Below are 24,990 nucleotides of genomic sequence, written 5' to 3' on the forward strand. Positions count from 1 at the left end.
CCAAATCTGTACATGACGTCTTGGGAGTTGAGTGGATAAATTTAAAGCCTTTGCCAAAATGTCAAGCAAATTGGACCTCAAACTAAATTGCAGAAAATATAAAACAAACAAAATTCTCTGATAAAAAATGTTTGGTGCCTGCTGATTCTGAAATAACCTCTAAAATCTGCTGTCAAATTATTCAGTAGTAGGCTTAGGTCAAACTACCTCTTTGTTACTGTAGTGGTATTTATAATTTATCTATAAGACTTCAACTAGTTGGCTCGTAAACTTGTAATTAATACATAAACTTGGTCACCCTCGTTGGCTCTATCCAATAAACTTAAGTTGGATTATGGTCAAATGTACAACAAGTGATTCAAGTCAAAGCGTATGCTTCAGCAATTTTATGCATTGCTATTTATTAAGGGTTTTGCAATAATGATTCTCAGTGGGTTTATGGTTTATCAAGAAAAAAAGAAGACAAAAAGTTTAAAATTACCTCCCAAGGACTCAACTAGCCACAGCTAGGTAAGCGGCAAATATATACTTGCTGAAACCCCCAACAGAAAGTTCCATATACGTATGTGATAGTTGCTGCTTCAAATCTTACGCATCCGAAATCATAAACCATGCATGGTTTTGAATGAGTGAAGAAAAGTCATTGGCATAGCTTTCATCATCTGGTTCACACAACCAATCATATTGATGTTAACTCTAAAAACACATACGAAGTAATGTTCATCAACATGCTTTAAACCTATAGCAAATATGTCACAAACTGCCCCTGGACTTTGATAAAACTTCACATCTGAAATTGCACATAAATTTAACCTTGAAAAAAAACGTAACAAAAAGGTTGGAAAAAAAGAATTGGACAATAAGATGCTTGCATCAACAATGTTCAGAAATCCATAAACCTAGGTAATACCAGCTCTTCAAAATGTAAGCCTTGCATGTTGCATCCAGGAAGAAAAGACAGTCTTGCTTCTTAGAAAGCATATCAGCAATGGGTGAACACAATCACAGTTCCAATTCAAAGCTTATTAGGCACGCAATCAAAGATTTGTAGACTTACTACTTATACCAAGAGAATGATTTTCATTAAAGCATTATATTTGCAACCTTTCATGCACCATTTACTTGATCATCTGAGTAAAGTTCATATCTACAGCAAAGTTGCTTCTAAATCCTTGCTACTTAGCTGATCTGAATCAAATTAACAGTCAGCCAGACCAATTAAAATATAAACAATTTCCACATGCCACGTTATCCATTGAGACATCATCAATAGAACAAGATAAAGAAGATATAAGCTTGTTCTACATATCTTCTGCAATCTCTTTGGTAGTGATCCCATTCCCGAGAGTTATTTTGCTTCATTTTGTTGGTGAAAAAGGAAAACCTTCAAATCAACAAACTTGGGCAGCATGCTAAAACTCACATATGCACAAAAGACTAACATATATTCCCATCATAAAAACTTTCTATTCATGCTTAATCACTGATTATTAATAATTCAGTACATTTACAAAGTTAATACAAATATCAAAACTAACTCCATGAAATCAATGTAAGGAATTGATGAATATCAGTCTGTCATAAGGTCCACAACATCAATTGCTAGTTTAAAACACTGGAAACTTTAAATTCATGTCATCACAGCTACATTCCTTCAAGATGCATTACCCAAGTTTACCAACTAAAAAAACTGATCGAATTCTTCCTGAAAATTGAAATGAAGAACTCAGAGAAACAGAAAGAATGGACAACTAATCAACAGTCACACTCATAAAAGCACACAGATTAAAATAGTAAATACAGAAGTTCCTAGATGAACTCTCCTAAAATTATCCTTCTCTTATCCTACAGTCACAGTCACTACACCAGTAATTTTCTGTCTCACCAATATCCTGCCACTGTAAACTAGAGAAACAGAACTAATCAACAGTCACACTCATAGAAGCACACTGATTAAAATAGTAAATGCAGAAGTTCCTAAATGAACTCTCCTAATATTATCCTTCTCTTATCCTACAGTCACAAGTCACTACTCCAGTAATCTTCTGTCTCACGACTCTCACCAATATCCTGCCACTGTAAACTATTTCATGGCAGCAAGAGTCCATAATTCATAAGTTATGAAAGCTGTAATGTTCTGCATTCCTGTACAATTTCAACCCAACATAGTTTACTGATAATCTGATATATTCTTAACTTACAAGGAGACCAAAATAGATAAGTTTACTTTGCTATCAAAAGACTCCCTGCATAAACAAAACTAGTATCACACTATAAATAAAAATAGATTTTGGCGGATTAACCAGGTTGCAAGAAACTTATTGAACTATGATATATTGATATGCATAAATAACAAACGTTTAGTGCTTGGTCAATCTGAACAGCAGAAGCTGAACTAACCTCTCATCAGTTGCCAAATTTTCCAAAATAGCTTGATGCAAAGATCGTTAAAGAAGACGTAGAAACATCAATCAATCAATCAATCAAAGCCTTAATCCCATAACTAGGGTCGCCTACATGAACCAAACTTGATTATTCCATGTAACCATCGACAAAGATCCTCCTCCTCCATCCCTTACAATCCAATGTCTCATCCTCATGCAAATCCAAAAACTTCATATACTAACTCCTTCCAACCAAGTCATTTTCGGTCTCCCTCTCCTTCGTTTAACCCCTCCATGGTCCCACCCTTCCACTCTTCATACCGGTGCACCCTCGGGTCTTCGTCTTACATGCCCAAACAAATGCAGACGGTATTCCCTTAATTTGTCTGCAATGCCTGCCACTCCTACCTTCTTGCGGATAACCTCGTTTCTGATTCTATCTCTTAGAGTGTTCCCGCACATCCACCTTAACATTCGCATTTCTGTAACCTCTATCTTTTTAATGTGCTCCTTCTTAGAAGCCCAATATTCTGGACCATAGAGCAACACTTGTCTTGTGGCAGTCCTGTAGAATTTTCCCTTCAACTGTAAGGGAATACTTCGGTCACATAACACTCCCGTGGCCACTCTCCCGTTAAGCCACCCCGACTTAATCCCGTGGGTCACGTCTTAATTAATGTCACCATTTTTCTGGATGATTGACCCAAGATATTTAAAGCATTCACTCATGGTCAAGCCCTTCCATACAAACTCACTACCTCTGAGTACCAAAGCGGCATACCAAATATTCAGTCTTACTCCGACTTCGGTTAACCCTCTAGATTCCAATCTTTGCCTCCATTGCTACAACTTGGCATTAACTTCATCTTTAGTTACATCCATAAAAACAATATCATTCGCAAACAGCATACACCATGGTAATTCATCTTGAATTGGTCTAGTTACTTCATCTAGAACCATTGCAAAAAGGAAAGGGGTTAATGCAGACCCTTGACCCTTAATGCAATCCAAGTGTAATAGGAAAATCTTTTGTCAACCCTTCACATGTCCTCACATTTGTTGACATATCCCGATACATAACCTTAACCTGGTCAAAGTACCTTCATGGGATACCTTTTTTCAACATTACCCACCAAAGCACCTCTCGTGACACCTTGTCATATTTTGTAAAATTATAAGTTGATAAAAATGATAAAACTACAATATACCGTTAATTATAATAAACCATTCCTCTTATTTACTCAAAATGTTATGCATTAACAAAACACTTTTTTTGTATATAAAATTATATGATAAAATCTCACAACTGAGAATAATGCACAGAGCTTACTTATTCATATAGAGATGGACTAGATAAGCTTAGGGATCACCATGAGAGGCTTTCTCTTACTCAAGACAATCCCGAACTTTGCCAGAAGATTTAACTGTTCCCCCTCCAACAACTTCAAATCAAAGGAATGTAACAGAGAGGCTAGTGAAAATATGACCATCTTGTCAGCGGTACAAATATGTATGCCTGAGCTAAAGGGAAAGTAATTGTAGTCATTCCCAAAGTCAAACTTAGCATTCACAAACCATTTTGGGTCAAAGTTTAATGAGTTAGGCCATATTGAAGGATCTCAATGAATAGCTCATGCATTGATGAAGACTTGGGAACCCTTGAGGATGGTGTAGCCTCCGACAGCAGGGTAGTACAGGGTTCAAACAAAGTGCTTCTTTCATGACAACTTGTAGGTAAGGTAGTTATAGATGTGATGCTCCTTCACTATGCTGTCTCTGCCAACGTTACACGGGACGGGATTCGATTCGAAACGTGGTACGGAAACGAATACGCGGAACGCTACCCGTGGTGAATCCGGTACAATTGGGTACGAAATAATTAAATTAATAAAAAAATTATATAGGTGATTTTTATTGAAAAGTTTTTATATCTAGGTGAATGGACTGCTAAAAAAAGTAAATAAAATAAAAAGCCCAAGTTGTTTATTTAAAAAAAGCCCAAGTTGTTGAGAGACAAATATAGGTTTAAGGCCTTTAAGCTTTTTACCAAGTAAAACAAAACCCTAGCCGCCACCCTTAGTGAGCACAAATAAAAAATAAAAACAAAAATGTTACTGCTAGGTAAATCAGGAGAGAGGAGGGAGAAAAAAGTCAAAAAACTTCATAAATTAAAAAAGAAAATACACGTGAAAGAAGAAAGAGAGAGAAAACTGCATTAAAAATGTTGGGAAAAAAGCCATTAAAGGTTGCAGAGGAAGAACAACCGTGTTTGCTCAGCCACAACTAGGAGTCGCCACCTTCAACGTTCTGGTTCGCGACCACCAAACGCGATCCGGTTCGCACGAATCAGATCGCGATTCGTGGCTCCGTACCGCGAACCTTGTAACGTTGGTCTCTGCCAACTACTGTGTCCAACTCATGCTGTCTCTAGAATCTCTTTTTAGAGCTCCAAGCAGATGAATGCCTTAACCTATTTATAGGCACTGACTACATCCTAATCCGTTAGGATAACTACCCACTACACCCAATGATCTAGTATCTGCCCACTACTTGCATGGTTACTTAGATGCATCTGAACTTGTCATGCATGATCTCATAACCGTCCTACTATGTCATGCTCCTACATTTTAGAAGGCATGCATCAATTATGCTTATATGACATACCCATTTTCCCTTAGTGCTTCTATTTTCTAGGGGCACTAAGTAAGTGGCGTAACTACCTTATGACGTGCCATTCTTCCCTCCGAATAATTACCCACGTTCTAGGCAACGCTCCACTACTTTGGTGCTCCAATTTTATAGGAATTGTTGTAGCAAATGGGTTAACCATGTCCGAACTGACTTTGGACAAGATTTTAGTCAAGGTAACGGTTAGTCAACCAACTACCGACATGGACTTATATTTTAGGAGCTATAATTTGTCACGTGCCACCTCAGCATAACCGTCTTGAAATTTTAGGGAGAGTGGTGAAGTGTGGGTGGTGACCATAACCGCCCACTATCTCCATAACACAACCCACCCTTGAATCAAGACAACCATATGCTATCCACAATGATTAAGTTAACCATCAAGGAATCCCTACTATTATGGTCCACTAAAGGTATTTGTGATAAGACCACAACATTTTGCCTAAGCTCTTCCTTAGTGACTAACCCATGGCCACATAAGTCCATGGTTCCACCATAGGAACCATAGTCATCGTTGGCTAGGTCGAGCTTGCTCCTCCATGGGGAAGCCTTTGTAGTCTCCACCATAGTATAGACCGTATAGACTTCTTGACATGATCCCAAGCACATTCCCATATCAAGCCACGCTTTGTTAGGCTAGCAATGCATCGTATTTAGCCATAGGCTAGGTTGGTCCACCCACATACGCCTTGGATAAGACCACCGAGTCGGTTTGTCCTATTAAGTGTTCAACTAAGCCATCCTCATGTGCTATAGTCCCCATAGACCATCCTATGCCCAAGCCTCCTAGCCATAGGGCCACCCTTAGGTTAGCCACAGACCCTTGAGTGAGCACATGCCCCCTAAAGAGCTTTATTTTGATTTAGCCCGGAAAACCTAGTGAATATCCAACTGACAGTAACACAATAATGGGCTCTCGGACCCAACCCTTTTACTTAAACCTTGGCCCTTAGGCCATGTATGATCCATTAGGGTCCTAATAAGTCCCATCAATCAATACGATAGATAGTTATGGAGTTTTACCCATCAAAATACTCAAAGGTTCTTTTAGCGCGCGCTTGCGTGCTAGCGACAAGCCCAAGGCCTATTTAGCTAAGCACTCGCTAGCACTAAGGTCTAAGCACATGGGGTTATTCCTTATAACCTCACAAGCTTTAAACATGAGTGTGAGTTGCTTTTATCGTCACTTGGCTCGTTTCCCTTAAAGCGAGTGTATGCAAGTGAGATCTCGTAGGTCTTGCGTGCCTATGCGGGTTGGTCAAAGCTCTTGCGTGACTGTGACAAATGGCATCAAGTGCAAGAGCATCTCTCACACAAACCTTCCACAACAGCCGCCATGCAACCATAGGGAGACGACACGATGCTTTGGCCTCTGTACATGGCCACTCTAACAGCAATGCACACATCATGGTTGGTGAATATGGTGTCATGGTCTTTAAGAACCTCTTTAGCCAGAGCCGATAAGGAGATTACCACACAAAGCTTCATTCTAAGCCGGAGAGAGAATATAGTAGGTTTGGGCCAAGGTGGTTAAGTAGTTTTGGAGTTCTGGATCTACTGAGAGGAGGTGGTTGTCTATGGTTTTATTTGCTGGTGGGGAAGAATATCAACAATAACACAATGAGGAGGATCAATAGTGTAGGAACCCAAATTTCTGAAATCATGGAGATTTCCTCTGCAACGGTTAAATTAGATGCAGCAGCTAATCATTCCAAAAAAAGCAATGATATTAATTTAATTTCATACACTGCAAATCTGCAATAGTAAGCTGACAACCAAATCACATGTCCTGTGATTCCTACCAAATATGTGCCTAACAACTTACAGGTTGCAAGAAAATTACTGATTTTTGACATAGATAGGTTACGAATGTTTGGTGCTTTAATTTGGATTGATTAGGTTGCAGGAAGGTTATTGATTTTTCAAATTGATGAATAACGAATGTTTGGAGCTTGATTGTACTGTACAGCTTAGCTCAGCTCAAGTTTAAACAGCTGTCAGATACATTGGTGTAATAGAAGTAGGTCACTTAAGGATCATGTATAAACATCTCTTTGAAATTATACAGGTAAGGGTATGTAAATCATCCATACTCGTTGGCCCTATGGCCTCTATCCCATCTTAAATTGGTTTATGGTCAAATACACAATAACAGACATGTCACAACTTAAACTTCTTCAATTGTATGTATTGACATTCTACAGAGGCTGAACACAAAAAATTGAAGTTAAAAATGCACCGTAACAACGAACCTTGGAGCGAAAAAAATATTAGGAAGTAAGAAGCTTACATCAACGAGCTCCATAAATCTCTGAGGTAGAACAACCTCTTAATTTGTAAGCCTTCTATCCTTGACGAAAAGGACATCCAAAAAAAGCTTAGTACAGCCCAGCTTCTTTATAAGCATTGAAGCAAGATGAATTCAATCCATAGAACCTTTCCTGAGCAACATATTTTTGAAGTCAAAGACTTGTAGCCTTGCCTCCTGAAATATGAAGAGCGTTTAAATTTGCAGCTTCAGAGACACATTGGTGCACCATTAACATGATCACCTGAATTAAATTCAAATGTCAAAGTTAATCTTCTACTACCCCATATATAACTAATCTCAGTCAAATATACAATCATATAGACCAAACAGACAATTTTATTACATGCCACATAATACTATTAAGACATCATCAATAGAACAAGTGTAAAAAAATTTACCCAAAAGAGATATTTTGCAGCAAAGCTTGTTTGACATAACCTTTAGCCATATTTGAAGAAGAACTGAAGATCCAAAGAGTTCTTTTGCTCATTCTGTGGGTGAAAAAGACGAATTAGATTACATCAAACCACTTGGGCAGCAACCTCAGCTTGCACAAAATCAAATATTCAAAAAAGAAAACATATTGTACAAAATAGCAATCAGACAACTAATAAATCTTTCCATCATTTAAACTTGATTCACAGTGTGTGTAAGACAATAAAGATATAAATGTTAATAACAAGAGTACCTTGGACAAACCTGTCTTTAATCATCCCTAAATTTCACTAAACAGTCATTGATTTGACCTTTTGTTCTTTCCAGATGTGAAGTTCAATGATCCTCATAACTTGGAGCTCTATAATCTACCCTACAAACTATAATTGATTGATTGCGCTCAGCATTTACTAATAAAACAAAGATTTAGGTTATTTGAAAGGACTAAAAGAAATTAAAATGTGAAGACGGAATGCTGCAACCTTTTAGTCAGCAATTTAAGATCATGCAACATTTTCTTATGGGCATTATCCTCTAGATGAAGACTAATGGATAAAAAATTATAGCAACTATTGAGACGTACCAGTGCTACCATACATCTGACTAGAGCCTGGAGGAAGCATTTGAATGAGCACCATACTAGCAGATGAGCTACTCTGCTGCATAATGGGCATAGACTACTTCAGCTACTTTGGGATTCATAAAAGATTTCTGATTCTTTGGGGAGAATAATGTTATATCATGCCCTAACACCATCAGATACATATTTGCAGGGGGATAAATCTTTTGTTTTTATCTTGATCAAAAGAAACTTTATTCAGCAGATTCCTACACTGAACATTGACTGTAACTGCCCTAACCTTCTGCTTTGTCATAGTCTCACAGGAACAAGGTTCCCAAAAAGCAGGCTTCTCACAAACCATTTATGATTTATGTATAAATGGTAAAAGCTAAGCTTCCAAGAAGTTTAAGCTGAAATTCAATTATAAGATGAGTAAATAAAATCTCTATAGTTGATCAATTTTCCTCACCAGAACACTTCCTATCTTATAACAGAAATGAGAATTGAAGTAAGATATACATTAAAAATGCTCTAAACTGAGACAACAAAATCTGAAATTTGACCTCGCGAAGAGATTCGGAATCATAAAACAAATTTAAGGAAAGGATTGCAGGGCAACAACCCTTTGCTACAATTGATAGTAGAAAAGGGCAGTTTTATGGCTCCAAAAATGTTCACATCTCAAGTACAACAAATAAATATGTACTGGTACTGCTCTAAACCACCACAAGCTGGTACTTCAAAACCCCTTTGAAGCCTAAATGGGATTAACAAGACGCTAATAGCAATGAAGTAAGTAAACAACCCACAATCCTATACAAATGAGTTTTAACGAGTAACATTGACGAATAACAGAACACAAAAAGACAAATCAAGCATATACTCCATGTATTCAAAATAACAAGACATTTAGCTTTCAAGGCCAAACCTTTTCAGTTTGGACAACTACATTCAATCAGTATATCATCATAAAAACAACAAAAAGACGTACTATTATAAAGACCTTTGTAAAGAAATGGCAATGATATAAATTATACACACTTGGACAAAGTAATCAACACAGTTTTAACTTCGACAGCTCAAGTCAAATGTAATCCATGATTTGGAACAATGATCATATAGTTTAACCTACATTGTCCCTAGAAAAAATACTTACTCATAAACCACTATCAAGTTGTCAACAGTTCAACACTACCCCCCCCCCCCCCCTCTCTCCTTATTGTAATTATTCCACTCCCAATAAATGAAAGAAGAGGATCTTACACGGAAGATAGAACCTTTGGTGGTACTAACTACTAAGGCTTTGACATTGTTGTTGTATTCCACAATCAATTCCCAACTTAAGACAAATTGAGCAACTTAGAGCAACTAATGTGTCTCATGGTCCAAAAGTAGAATTTCCTAACTTCTTACAAATTTCGCCAAACCTAACAATTTCATAGTTTTCCACTCTTTGACAAGTACAAACTCTTACTAATTTATCATATATTATCATACAATGTATGCCAATTAAATAGACGGCGCAATGTGGATGTCAACTAGTATATTTGAATAAAGTAGAGTGATATCAAACACCGAGATCAAATCCCGTTATATTAGTCACCTTTTACGACTCTCTCTATACCAATAATAAATTAAGCGCGCAATACAACTTTTTAAAAAGCAAAATCATACAAACATACAATTGGTCTTGTATGGACCCGGTCTACAATAATTGTAGACCCAAAATTTGACACTTTCAAATAATATAATCACATTCTGGATGATATAATCACTCTTTTAGATGATATAATTATCTTTTTGTGAGTCATATTTTAATCTCATATTAAACCATTTAATGAGATTATATAATTATCTTTAGGATGATAAAATTTAAAAATCATCTTTTGAATGATGTAATTTACTATTTGATACTTTTTATAATGATAAATTCACTTTTTGAGTGATACATTTACATAATAGTTTCAGATGATATAATCACTTTTGTAATAATAAAATCACATTTCGTATAATATAATCACATTCGTATGGTACACTAGAAGGTTGGGTCTCCGGGTCTATTCTAGTCTTTATACAATTCCCAATTTTCACATATAATACCTCAACTTTTGGGACTTGCCCCTCGTGTTCACCAAAAAAAAAAAAAAACATATAATACCTCAAAAAGCCCTAATTTTTTATAAATTTTGACATATACAATTTTCACAAATAAAACTTGAGAAAATCATAAACATATTGGATGAATTTCAGCCAGTAACCAACATCAATTCCTTAAATCAAAACGAAAATGCAGCTTATATGTTATACATGAATTAATTCGACTTATCAACAAATAATTGAAAAACCTAGGCGTAAAATTAGGAGAAAGAAAGAGGAAGAAGATTACATGATGGAGATCGCCGGAAAATTAGGGTTTCGCGATGGTTAGACTTGTCGTGATATTTGGTCGGCGATTTGCAAAAGTCAGACAAACCAGGAAATAAAAAATTACTCCGTACTGTAAAAAACTAAAAACTGGGCAATATTTACAAATCTTACTTGTGAAAAACAATCTATATATTATTTTTCTGTAATTTTATCAAAAAGGGGTGGTGGCGCAGTTGGCTAGCGCGTAGGTCTCATAGCTAAAGTTGAGTGATCCTGAGGTCGAGAGTTCGAGCCTCTCTCACCCCAATTTTTATTTTTTTAAATAGGCCAAGCTCATGTTCAACCCTAACATTAGTGGTTTTAGTTTGCTGAACTTGAGCTTTGTCGATGAAGCATGTTGGTTTTAGTTTGAGTAGAACTTTTAAGCTTAGCTCTATAAAGCATGTGACAAACCACTGCACATAAACATGTTCCAATACTAACCACATAAACATGTGTCCATAAGCATATTCAAATACTATTGTTGTTGTTAATTAATTGTATCCACAAATGTATTACATGAACATTTGTAGTAATATTCTCATATCACATATATTTGTCATTCAATTGATAACTTAAATGTGAAAATAAAGGGCGTATATATAACACTTACATAGATATATAAGATCGATGTACCTTGATACCTTATTTATTACGGAGTAGTATATATATTCGTTCGTCTATAAAATATCCCAAATCAACTAGACAATTATGTATAAATAGTGTCAAAAATCAACACACATAAAAGACATACATAAGTACATTAGCTGCCGCCAGAAACGGAAATGCCTTTTTGCTATTTGACTTAAAACCCACCACGAACTAATTGCATACTAAAATGGCATATAGCTTTACATTTTTGGTTGTCAAAACACGTAGTTTTTTTTGTATGAGTTGTAGCACAGATGGCCAAATTCTAAGGCCATTGAGTTAGGATAGAAATTAGAGGTCCACATGAAGTGTATAAACATGATTATGAAAAATATAGAAACTAATAATAATAATAATGGCAAGTACTTTAGTTAAGCACTTTGCAATAATCTTCCTTCCTGGCACAATGGCATTCTGGCACTTTGCAAACTCTCTTTAATTTAGCTTTGTAGATAGTGTGTATGCTATTGTTATTGTGTACGTTATTTACGTGTTTGTTTCTCCATAACATTATAATAAAAATATGCTATCATTGGTGTTTACTTTGGCACCCAAACTCGTCTTGTTTACTAAGTGGGGATTGGGGGATCATTAACCTACCAACCCTCATTCTGTGGGCCACTTTTGTGGAGATTTCTCATACATCCTCCTAAAGTTCTAAGTGGATAAATTGGTCCACGTATAGTAAATGCAAGATTTAATAATACTCCATCTCTTCCATAATGTTTTTCAGTTTTCAGTTACTTAGTTCTTAGTTCCGAGTATAGTAATGTGCGTGTGTCGGGTTGTGCAATGAGCCACCTTTATTTGGGAGAAAAATAGTGAGGCATGGAACAACCTGACCCGGTATAACAAAGCACGCTAAAATTAATGAAATTTTGCTTAGACACAACACAAGCCGGAACAATGGCAGGTGGGCCTAGACCGTGTAAGGGCCAACCTTTTAAAAAATTTCTGCCTAACACAACACGAAACTCATGGGCCGATCCATGGGCCGATCCATGGGATGCGCTTTACTAAACCCAAACCATGTAGGCTCGGCACAAGGCACGACTTGGCACAACCCAGAGCCATCTTTAGCTAGGGCCACCATGCCTAACCAACTAATGCTCCATTCACCAAAGAAGAACCAGGTTCAACTCAATGCCATAGTTGGCCTCCATAATTTTGTTTTTTAAACCAATTGAAAGGTCATAACGTATAAAAAAAATAAAAAAAAAATAAAAAAAAAACGTGGTTTACTTCAGCTTAATTTCAGTTCAATTCAGTTCTGCTCCAATCAGTTCAGTTCAGCTCAGCTCCTAATTTTCTTCTCTCATAAAATATTCATTTCAGTTCAGCTTAGTAAATATGAACAAGCCCTAACTTTGGTAACAATTATTCAAATTAATGGTTTTTCAAAACCTATAAAATGCATAATTAATTAATATGTAGTATACAATTTTGGTCTTTCGTCTAATTTATCTATATTAGACAAAAAAATACTCCATATTTCATATCAATCAATCAATCAAAGCCTTAATCCCAAAAGTGGGGTCGGCTAACATGAACCAAATTTGATTATTCCGTGTAGTCATCAACATAAATCTTTCTCCTCCATCCCTTACGATCCAAAACTTCATCCTCACGTAAATCCATGCACTTCATATCCTTCCTCACTCCTTCCAACCAAGTCATCTTTGGTCTCCCTCTTCCTCGTTTAATCCCTCCATGGTCCCACTCTTCCACTCTTCGCACCGGTGCACCCTCGGGTCTCCGTCTTACATGTCCAAACCAACGCAGACGATTTTCCCTTAATTTATCTACAATGCCCGCCACACCTACTTTCTTGCGAATAACCTCATTTCTGATTCTATCTCTTAAAGTGTTTCCACACATTAATATTTCATATAAATTATAAATATAAAATTTAAAAAAAAAAAAAGAAAAAGAAAAAGAAAAAAAAAAGCAAGAATGAGGTCGATCGATGGGAAATAGAAATTATAAGGATCCGAGCGAGACACTTTAATACCTTTAATCATATCATGAATGTAAATTACATATTATGGGGCTGTGCCCCTTGGCTTAAAAACAATGAATGAAATTTCATGTTGTTTTCTTCTTTGGAATGTAATGGGGACCTTATAATTTGGGTACGTATGGGGCGGTCCAACGTCTCCAATTCGACTGACATATGTTTTGTTTTTGCAACAATATAAATATAAAGTAGAAGATGATAAAAAGAATAATTCAAAATTTTATTTATGAAGAAAGATGAAATAATGATTCAATATTCCACTAACACCAAACATACAGTATCTCATCTTTAATTCTTGTTACTTTTGTAGGAAAGCCAGGTCATTTCTCCACAAACTACCCTAGCTTCAAGGGTTTGTATAGTAGGACCATTTTTCTTGGCATGCTTTCATGGGTTTTGACTTAAACCGTTTTGTTCTCAATTACTTCTTAAGTCTAATTCTAACATAAGGGAGGGCATCACCCTGCATTCCACTCTAGTCTTGTAACGTTAATGTGGCCGTCAAGTTGAGGCAGGAAGGCATCGTTCGTTGCTCAATTTAATGCACTTTTTACATCTGTGGAGTTGGGTGTGTTCTATTTACCTGATTTTTACTGATATGCTCTTATGTGAACTTGTATTAACTTATCTGAACTTATTACCTCTTATTAGAATTTATTTGAACTTATCTTATCTGAACTTATTAACCTTGAAATAAGTAGAATTAAAGTGAACAGAACAAGGCCCAAGACTATCATACCCCACACTCGTATCCGGTATTACTTTTTTCAAGTCTATGTTCTAAAATGTTCTTTCTACTCATAGTAAATTTAGTTTGGAAGTACACAAATTCACAAACATAAGGAAATTTTTTTAATTTAATCTAGCTAGTGATAATATGTACAACTACTCGTATAAGCGAGCTTTATTTCAGTAATATTGTGATTATTACAAAAATAAAAACATGCTACCGAATAGGATGAAAAAGCACTATTGCGATAATTAATAAAGAATTAAGAACAAAAAATGTATACTTCTATAAGAAAGGGAAATTGAAATAAGCCATTAACTTACTATATGTATTATGATAAGTTGCTTTTGGATGGATATAACAAAATTTGCAAATTAAGGCATAAGAGCATGCTAAAGTTATTAATCACGTTTTTAGCTTAATTTGTGTATATACTCAATTATTTTTCCACTCCCGTACTAAGCAAAGGAATTTTTTAACGTCATCAATAAATTGTTACTATCAGTAGCAAATTGGATTCTCATAAGCATCATTAATAATATTTTATATCATTAATAATATAATAATGGATTAATGTTGTTCTTAATTATGTAATAATTGCTCCTTAACATTCATCAGCCTCTTATCATGCTTAGGTAAGATAAATAGTAGTGTTGTATGAATTAAGCTTGTAGGTGAATAATTGTACGTACTAGCTCATTAGCAACTATAGTTGTGTGGTCATGATGATGCAACCAATTGCGAAAGTTGGTAGTTATAAAATTCCATAAAAGAGGAGAAAATAAAGATTTAACTTAAAATTTATACTTTGTTTTGATCATTAGTTTGAAAAAATTAGTGAGACGTATCTTATTATATGTGATATGATGTGTACTTGCTACATTGAGTGGATCCGAATTGATACACTATCTTTGTCAAAAAAAATTGGTTACTTACAGTTTTAATTTCATATGTTGCACATCTTATCTTGATGTAGACTTAGCTAGGTGAGTGTACGTAGAATGTAATTCTACCTTTATATAGTTAGTATATGAACCATGTCGTCCACAATTATATGTCGCGCTATGCATCCTCTCACGATCAAGTGCAAAAGAAGAGTATTTTATGTCATGGTGTATGTTGGTGTTATGTAACGTTCTATTAATATTAGACTATCATCATCTACTATGTAATAAACCTATGAGACTGAAACCTCTAACTGGTTAATCGTTTATATACAACACAAACAAACTTTTATGTTTTCAAGTGTTTACCTATGCAATAATATTAACAAACTGAACATCTTGAGATAGAGAAATCCATTTTTTTTATGGAAAAAGTATGCCTTCAAGTTGGTTAACAGACATCTACAATTCTACACTAAACAATAAAATAAAGTATTGATCTTCTTTAATATTATTGTTCAACCTTCTCACACGCTATGACTATAAGAGTGTGTATGTAATATGTGTAAATAATATTGCTCCATGCTATATTGTGTAATCTATTAACATGAGTCTCATCAACTCTACCGTCCGTGATTAACAATTGCCAAAAGCTAATAAATCAACCTGATAATTTGGTGCCATAGAATATATTTTTGATGTACTACGTGACAGTTTACTATGATTATACACCCCCCACTTTGTCGGAAACAAATACACTTACTCTTATACAACAAATATACCCGTAATAATTCCGTGATTCGCCAAAAGGTAACGCATATATTGTTCATACAATATGGGGTAGGCCTTGAAATGAAAACTGACCAACGTTAATTATGTGTGACAAAATTAATTAAATCAATTGAAGTTACAGCTTTAATTCCTATAATTGTCTTGTTATACTATATAGTACTTTATCATGCTATGATTATGTCACTAAGTACAAAACTATAGGTGATTAATTAAGTTGAAAAAAAGATGACTTTGGTGCTTATATTTTGTTGCTTAAAGCGCAATTTATGAACATATAGTATTATAGTGTATATTTTTTTGATGACGAAAAAGTATGCAAAAGTCCTTATCCTTTATATTTGAGTGGTATAATTATTAGTAGTAGAATAATTCAATGTACACAATGCCTTTCCCAAACAAAACTAAGCTAGAGATATATGCAAAGTATTTTAAGAAGCCTTTATGTCACGAAATTCATCATTTCTGAGTTGTAAAAAAAAATCAAATGCATAAATTGTATGAATAAATTTCAAATACTTTGAAGGAAAAAGAGAAAGAAATACTCTCTCCGTGTTTGAATAAATGAAACTTTTTTCTTTTCTCGTGTTTAAATAACTAAAACATTTCCTTTTTTTTTAGTAACTTCCCTCTATTATAAAATAATATTTTAATAGTTTTGTTTAATAATATTCTACGTATAATTAATGGTTTTCACAAAACCCCTCACTCTCTTTTCTTTCCTCAAACTTATACTCTACGTTTAATAAATTCAACTAAATTTCCTAAAACTCTGTAAAAGTCAAAACATTTCATCTATTTAAACACGGAAAGAATACTCGGTACATATAGTGATGTTAGAATTATCACAAGCTATGCCCAAATTGAATCTTTATGACTAATTTAGAACTCTTGCAATTTTTGTATACACGTGTATGTGTTACACAATTATTTAATCGTTGATAATAAAGTTCCAGGCTATAAGTACATACTGAGTATGAAATAAAACTTCACATCAATGTCCTTGTTAGTTGAGTGCAAATGCATTTGAAAGACAATATTCTACATACATCACAATTCACTAAGAATATACGATAGTACTAATGCTTCAATTGAAAACCTTCAACTTTATCTAGAATTTAATTTTCATGGTACCACTACTTCAAAAATAAAAATCTTGCTTATCATGTGGTCAGCCCACAAATAACAAAACCTTGCATATACATCATCAATAGATGACACATGTAACACAAAGCCTCTATGCTCACAAATTAATCCGTTTTCATTTAACATTTGACTTCTCAAAATTAAATTTTATTTAAAAAATTTGACCTTATTTGTTAATATAATGCAATGTCAACCATTACCATTAACACTAACAAATGACATGCGTTAAACTAGTTTTAAAATGATATCATATCAGATGTTACACTTAATTTGAGACAGATTATATGGAGTAATTACGTATCTATGGTTATGGAGCAACCACAAAAAATAAAGTAAGCACAAGAAAAGAAGGAATCGATCAACCAATAAAAATGCTGGAATTTATGTAATGGAGCATGCATAGAAGTAAGTCCTAGTATATACTCTCTAGAGTTAACTAGGTAGTGCCACTCAATTAAAATAAATATAAATTGGTAAAATCCATTGATAGATTGATAATGATAGATCGTATCAAAGTTGGGGTATGTTTTGTTAGTGGCAAACTTAGGTAGTCGGAAAGCTACAATTATTATTCACTCAAATAAAGTTTTTAGCATATTAAAGTGGCATGACAGACAGTCTAAGGGTTAATTATGAAGATAAACTAGTTTAATTAGACAAGCACCAATTAATATGATTTGCTACTGTATCTATTTATTAATGCGATGTTGATTTGTTATTTATTTCTTTTTCATCTTTTTTTTTCCACTTTATTATTTTATTTCTTTGTGTATGTATTAATTGTTTTTAAACAATAGTTAATACAATAATGTGTCGTGTAAACACACAAATTCCCCCCCCCCCCCCCCCACATCATACCCTTCAAATAAATAAATACGGAGTAACTAAAAAGAACAAAAACACTGTTCTTTTTTATTATTTTTTTATTTAATAGGCAATTTGCCTATACATGCATCCTAGTAGTCTCCCCAATATTGAGTTCTATTGTACGTCAAAATATATATTCTTAATCAATCAACAAAAATAAATTAGTCATTTCCTCGTTATAACTCCTTCTATAATAAAACATACATGAGTAAGTACGTCTCAATATTAAGGCAACATAATAAAATGTGTGAACGGTGTAGAGCCCAATATCAAAGGAAACATTACAATCCATTTTCACTTTAGGGGTGGGCTATTATTATGTGCCAATAGACATTTATGCAAAAAAAAAAAAATTGTCAATTTGGAGATAAGATAGGGTTACAAGGATAATTATGATGTTAAACTCATTATTGATACGGAACCAAACAGGTCTTGATTATACATACTCCCTTTATGTTTTAATAATTGCTACACTTATCAAATGTGGCCGTGTTTTAATATTGTCTATTGTATAAAGTCTGATCTATAAACCATGCATCCCATCTAAAGTAAGACTAGGTTTCAAATCAATCGCCATTTAATAAGTTCCTCAAAATGATAAAGATCCTCTCATCAAATTCATGCATGTATACACATTAGCACTTAATTGAAAAATAATTTCAAATCAATATTTAATTTGTATAATTGTATTACTTTATATACAACACTAAACAAATAATTTGTTTATAAAATGACAACAAATATTATTATCATTATTATTCATCATGGAAGGTACATAATTTATGTACAAAGGCTTTCCTTTGCACAGGAAGACCACGCCAAAGGGGCGCCTCATCAACTTTTTGAACAATAATTTACAGGCACAATTAATTAAAAAAATAACAAATAAAAAGTGCACTATTTTCAGTTTTTTTCACTATGATGTACTCGTATCACTTTGGTATCGTATGATATTCTCACATATGGTTGGCTAAAAACAACCACCCGAGAAATGAAAATCAATTAACCTAATTTGGAAACATGCTACTTAATTTTGTAGCATCGTATGTCAATATGTCATACATGCATGTACGTACATACGTGCTTTCTCGGTGGTCATCTTGTACGTGTGCGTAGCTCGACTGTTGTTTGATTGATTACTCCCGATAATGACCCGAACCATCGCGCTAATTAATTATCATTATTATTGATTGTTACTCATTTCTAACACATCCATTGTGTTCATAATTTCAATGTCATTGAAACAATCAAGCCCGAAATCTTGGATACCAAAATCTTGACAATCGAATAGCCACGAACAGTTATCTTCCCATGTAGGCAAGGTAATGGTATTAGCAACATTATTGCTTGACAAACAAGTTTGATCACTATTGTACGAGTAAGGCAACTCCAACGGTGTAACATCGTTGTCATCCCATAAGTAATTCATTAGCAAGTTATCAATGCTAATGCCTTCGATTAAGCTCGTAGTGTTAGACTGATCATTATTAACACTCGAGCTATTCTCTGTCGGAGGGCTATTATTGTTAGTAATGTCCTCCGACATTGAATTAATGACCGACATGCTATTAGCTGGATCGCTATTGGCTGTCTCTAATGATGATGACTGGGTTTGATTTAAGGACTCAGCTGTGCTTATATCGGAATTATTATTGTTGTTAGAAGATGAAGATGATTGGTTTGGAATAATTTGATTATTTGGGGATTGATCTTTGTTTAAAGGTTCATGGGTAACAGGGTCAATTCCCATCTTAATAAGTTTCTTCTTAATATGGGTGTTCCAATGATTCTTGATCTCATTATCCGTTCTCCCCGGTAATCTTGCAGCAATTTTGGACCACCTGAAATATGATCAAAATTATCAGTAATTAGTTTCGTAATTAGCAAAAATGTTTACATAACTTTAATTTTACGTCATTGTCATACATACTATATTTTCTACACGGGGCAAAAGGTAAAAATAAAGAAATAAAAAGGAATATAAAGAGAAAACTATATTCCAAAAAGCTCCGAATTAAAAACCGCCAAAAAATCTTAACAAAGGGATTTGAAAGACAAGCTTTTTTAAAGCATTGTTATTATTTATAGACACCAATCACATAATTAATTAATATCATTGTAACTTTTGTAAGGCCATTATGTCATAATTTACGATAAATTTAATCGACAAGAAACTATGTGCTACTCGTAGCTAGTTAATTGTCATGGTCATGCAAAAGTTAGGTGATTTGGTTAATTAAAAGTTACTTCAATAAAGAATACTTATCTTGCATATTCCATATAATATCACCGTCACAATATAAGCTGACGGTGGAAAGTTACCTATGTGTGATTTTAACTTTCACGTTATTAATTTAAATTACGGTATTAAGACAGTAATTTTACTTTGTACTCCGTACTAGCTACTAGTCAAGATTTTAATTTAGAGACAATTAATTTAAGCAAAACATATTTTTATAGTCAAATGAGTAGCAATAAATTTTAGACTTTTGCAATTACTATTTGTAACAACTTCATAAACATTTCTAAAAATGTCATTATTTTCAAACCATAAGATCTTTTCAAGGAACATAATTAATATGGTGTTTTCATGAGTACTCGATTACAATCTTTCACGATTTCACTTTAACCATGATTCTTTTTATTATTGTATTATCTTAAGAAAAGGTAGACTTTAATTAATTAGTATCGTTACAATTTTGTACATTTTCACTTTTGCATAGTTATTGATTCAATTTAATTACAAGGCACACATTGTTTAAATTTATGTTACAAATAAAGTACGAGATTTGTGCATGAATGTCGACGTAAAAATAATGTTACCTATTTCCAAGTCGAGCATGAAGATCAATAACCAATTGTTCTTCAGCATCACTAAGAAGGCCACGTTTCAAGTCAGGCCGGAGATAGTTAGTCCACCGGAGACGGCAGCTTTTACCGCAACGCCGAAGACCGGCGAGCTTAGGGACAGCCCTCCAACAACATTGACCATTAGTGAGGATAAAGTTGATAAGCTTTTTATCTTCCTCAGCGGTCCAAGGGCCTTTTTTAACACCTAGTTTGTCACAACAAGGTTGTCGTCCCATAACGCGTATAATAAAGCACCACCACTAACACCACCGCGACTACGACTATGACTATGCTAGAGAGTAGAGAATGAAATAATAAAATGAAAGTGTTATGTTGTAAGCTCTTTCTCCTTGCTAGAGTTGAAATAATAATAAAAACTTGTAAAAGAGCAAATGAGTAATGAAATGAGGATCACACCAACCTATATATAAAAAAAAATAAAAGGATGACTTTGTTAATTTCCTCTTGTAATAAAAAGTGGTACCAAAATATTTATAAAATTTTATGAGACAAAAGATAAGACCCCACCGAGGTTTACTTGAAAGGTGCTTGGGAACAACAATCTAACTTCTTCTGGTGCTTCAACTTCTTGGTCCCACGCCAATAGTGCGAATTGGGGTGACCCAACTATAGACCTACAACATGTTTTTTGCATAAAGTTTTTTTTTTAATTAATATTTTTTTAAAATAATATTATGTTAATTAACAATTACTAAAGTCTTTATTTCCGTTTAAGGGCATGTATGTTCTGATTTATTGTGCTGAACTGAACTGATTGGAGCTGAACTGAACAAAACTGAACTGAATTGAATAGAGCTTAAATGAATTATCTATGAGAGAAGAAAATAAAGAACTGAACTGAAATAAACTGATTGAAGTTAAACTGAAATTAAGTTGAAAATAATAGTCCCTAAATTAGAGCTATTATTTTTAATTTGGTAAATACTTCACTATAGCTGAAAAGTGTGTATGAAATTGATAAAGTACTTAAATAGGTATAAGTTTAATTTTGTGTCAAAGCTCAATTATAAAAAATTCATTCACAAATTAATTAGACGAAGTATATTTGAAATCAAATTTAATTAAGGAGTAGCTCATAACACAATAAATAATAACTGACCAAACTTATACTTCTTAGGAATGTAAAACATTAAATCGATTATTAACGAGGTCCTTTTTTCTAATTTGGTATAGACTAATCAAAGTAATACGTACTATTAATTATTTTAATCAATATATTACAATATTTATCAATTATTTGGTTAATTTAATCACTATATTACAATATTGTGGAAGTATCATTTTAGCATTAAAAAAAATTAGCATAAAATATCTCTAAAAAATCTTGTAAAAAAAATGTAAAAATAATAATTCTTCTCCCTGAATATAACCATGTACAATCGCATTCCCTCCGAATTTGAAGCTTACTCAATCATAGCATCACCCATTTCGTCATCCCTACGTTTTCATTGGCTTTTGTTAAAGAATTGAATGTTAAAAAGAGTGTCTTATAAAAAATAAAAAGAAAAAAAAATGTAAAAAAGAATGGTGCAACTTAACCATGGTTAGCGCGTAGACTAGAGACTATGGTCAGCATAATCTTTGGAAGATAATCAACTATCACTTTCATGATAGCACCTTATCTTCTTCGAGTCTGTTTGGCTAATTGATTGCTCCAAGACCATATTTCTCTTAAGCAAGTTATTAAATTTTCCCTTTTTTTTTTATTATTTTTTTTTTATAAAATTAATATGATGTATGACGAAAACTATAATCGAGTATTAAACATTTGAAACATTGTCGATCTAGAGTGAAATCCTATTGAGGTTATAACTTATGAGTTTATGTTCAATCACATGTGATGATTAGGTCTCAGCATTGGTTTTATACTCTATCATATCACCTCTTTACATGTAAAGCTCTTGATCAATGTTAACTAGGGAATCCGATCTACTCAACAAAAAATTTTAGATAAAGACTAGATAGAGCTCTAAAATTGATTTAATATTATATCAATGTGCATTGTAGATCATAATTTAGTTTATGCTTCTGATCCGATTTCTACACTGATCAATAATATGAATGTGATGACCTTGTAATTTTAAATGACTAGCTAGCTAACATGAATAAGAAATGTTCAAGAGGGTAGGGGATAGCTCAAGCGGTTAGAGCTCACACAAGAAAAAATAAACAAGAAATGTTGTCGACTCAATCTCAAGCAAACTCATGATCTTCACACCTTCAAATGTGGTAAATATGGCTACATCATTTGGTACATGTACCTATTTTTATAATTAGGTGAAAATGAAGAAACACATGTTCTCCCCAAGTCTCTGTAATTAGATTTGAATATTTATTCTGTTTATTTTCAATTCATGAGTTAAATAATTGTAAAATGATTTACACATGGGAGCTTTCCAAATAAAGAGGGAATAAGAACAAAAATAAAAACATGAGCACAGTACATTACACATGTTCTCAACAATGCTCTATCGTTAACTCATTAATCCATTTATTTTCTTATTGGATCATTATCATTAGGTATAACTATAAGATATGTTTGACAAGTGAGACCTAATTAAGAACATCCCCATGTCAATGAAATCACATCTAGATCAAGATATTAAATACCAACTAACTAATTAGTTCGTTAGAGACTGATTCATACCATTTAATTGTAATTAGAATTTAGACCATCCAGATGCATGTAGCAGCCACAAAATCAAATAATCCTTAAATTCTGAGCTATGGTCAATTTGTACGTACTAAATTATCAAAATATGTGATGTAATAAATAGGGATGGAAACTTTCAATATTAAGTCTTCGTTGAATCAATTATAAGGTTAACGATTTAACCCTCGTGAAACAAAAGAAGGAAGAGTCAAATATCATTTACGAAGGGAGCGAAAATTATATATAGAGTATACAGATTTTAGGGTTAAAATTTAGAATATTAAACATCAATTGATCATGCATTGAGAACACCGTACCGAATAATTAATTTAGTCATTAATCTTGAAATTAATACTATTCTAGAAATTATATTTTATGTTTAAAGTTAGCCGTAAAGTTGCATATTCATAAATAGTGAATTAAAGAGAGCAACTCATTAGTTAGCCATTTTCTTCTTTGACGGCTATGCATGCAATCTACAAAGTTTTTTTCCCGTGTATTTTTATGATTCCTTATGTATTATGCAATACAATAAGGTACATATATAATAATAAAAAAAAAAACTTATATGTTTAATGAAATACTTCTTTAATCCATATTCACCTTTTTGGTTAAAAAAAAATGTTGAAATTTCACCAAAATATTACTATATATTATGATGAACTATGAATTGCAAGTTCTTATTTTATAATATCCTCTAAGAATCTTATCTATTAAAATTATTTATACAAATAGATAATTGATCAAAGCTCAACATCAATAATGTCCATACTTGTGTTGAACACCCCAACAAAAACACCATACTTGATGATAATATATTGATGTATACATAGGCGTAATTTAGAGCCCTTTTAACTACAAACATAGAGCCTAATGCAAACAACTTCAATTGCATCTTTTTTAAATAGCTAAGATAGCATCATAATTTTATCCTCAATTTCATGATTTAATAAAATATTAAATCAAGAAAATGGCGGTGCAAATAAATTAAAGTGAATTATTTTGCTATTAAAATTTGTTAAATGGAATACACTTAAGGGTAGATGGCCACTATGAAGTAAGGAGTATAAAGTTTAAGGATTGTTACAAAGCTTCCCCACACGGCCAGACGCAAAAGCGCGCATGCGTGTACATTGGCAAGTTTTAAATAGCCAATCAAATTGATTTTATAAGATTCACACTTTTATGCTTTGCCCACATTTTCATTTATGCTTTGTTAGTGTTTGAACATTGGGAATTTGGCCCACACTAGCTCTAAATTCTTGACACTTGTTTTAATTTTATTTTTCTAGATTGTTCTAATGGTTAATCCGGATCCTTTTTTAAATCCGGATTCATATTTTAATTTTAGGTAACAGGGCGTTTTATTAGCGTGTGTACTGCTGTTTTACTTGACTGGTTTGATTGACTATTTTTATTGACTTTTAAGTTGACTACTTAAATAAATATAAATTGATTGATAAACTCACATGTAAGGACTTGTAAATCTATAACTATGTCTAATTATATTCATATTATCGAAGTTGTAAAAAAAACCCGTAAAAATTACTATATTTAAATTTTAATTGTACAAGTTACTCGCTCTAAGGCTAGTAT

At 33.4% G+C, this 24,990-nt stretch overlaps 1 protein-coding gene and 1 non-coding gene across 2 annotated transcripts; one reads left to right on the forward strand and one right to left on the reverse strand.

Moving 5' to 3' along the window:
* Nucleotides 1-10,965: 10,965 nt before the first annotated feature.
* On the forward strand, nucleotides 10,966-11,053 carry TRNAM-CAU (transfer RNA methionine (anticodon CAU)). The gene is given in 2 exon segments: nucleotides 10,966-11,003; nucleotides 11,018-11,053. It is a non-coding gene; the product is annotated as a tRNA-Met (tRNA).
* A 7,480-nt stretch (nucleotides 11,054-18,533) lies between these two features.
* LOC145581399 (MYB-like transcription factor ODO1) lies at nucleotides 18,534-21,135 on the reverse strand. The gene is made up of 2 exons (XM_081638412.1): nucleotides 20,694-21,135; nucleotides 18,534-19,711 (listed from the first exon to the last, which is right to left on the reverse strand). Exons 1-2 carry the CDS (start codon nucleotides 20,954-20,956, stop codon nucleotides 19,054-19,056), a joined length of 921 nt encoding a protein of 306 aa, XP_081494538.1. The 5' UTR covers nucleotides 20,957-21,135; the 3' UTR covers nucleotides 18,534-19,053.
* Between the last annotated feature and the right edge of the window lie 3,855 nt (nucleotides 21,136-24,990).

This window comes from Chenopodium album, chromosome 2 (assembly GCF_948465745.1).
Source record: "Chenopodium album chromosome 2, dcCheAlbu1.1, whole genome shotgun sequence".
In the NCBI taxonomy this organism is placed as follows: Eukaryota; Viridiplantae; Streptophyta; class Magnoliopsida; order Caryophyllales; family Amaranthaceae; genus Chenopodium; species Chenopodium album.

Coding starts and splice junctions, on each gene's coding strand:
- LOC145581399 (XM_081638412.1), bottom strand. CDS start 20,956: ATGGGACGACAACCTTGTTGTGACAAACTAGGTGTTAAAAAAGGCCCT. Junction 19,712..20,693: donor CATGCTCGACTTGGAAATAG/GTAACATTATTT, acceptor ATCATATTTCAG/GTGGTCCAAAATTGCTGCAA.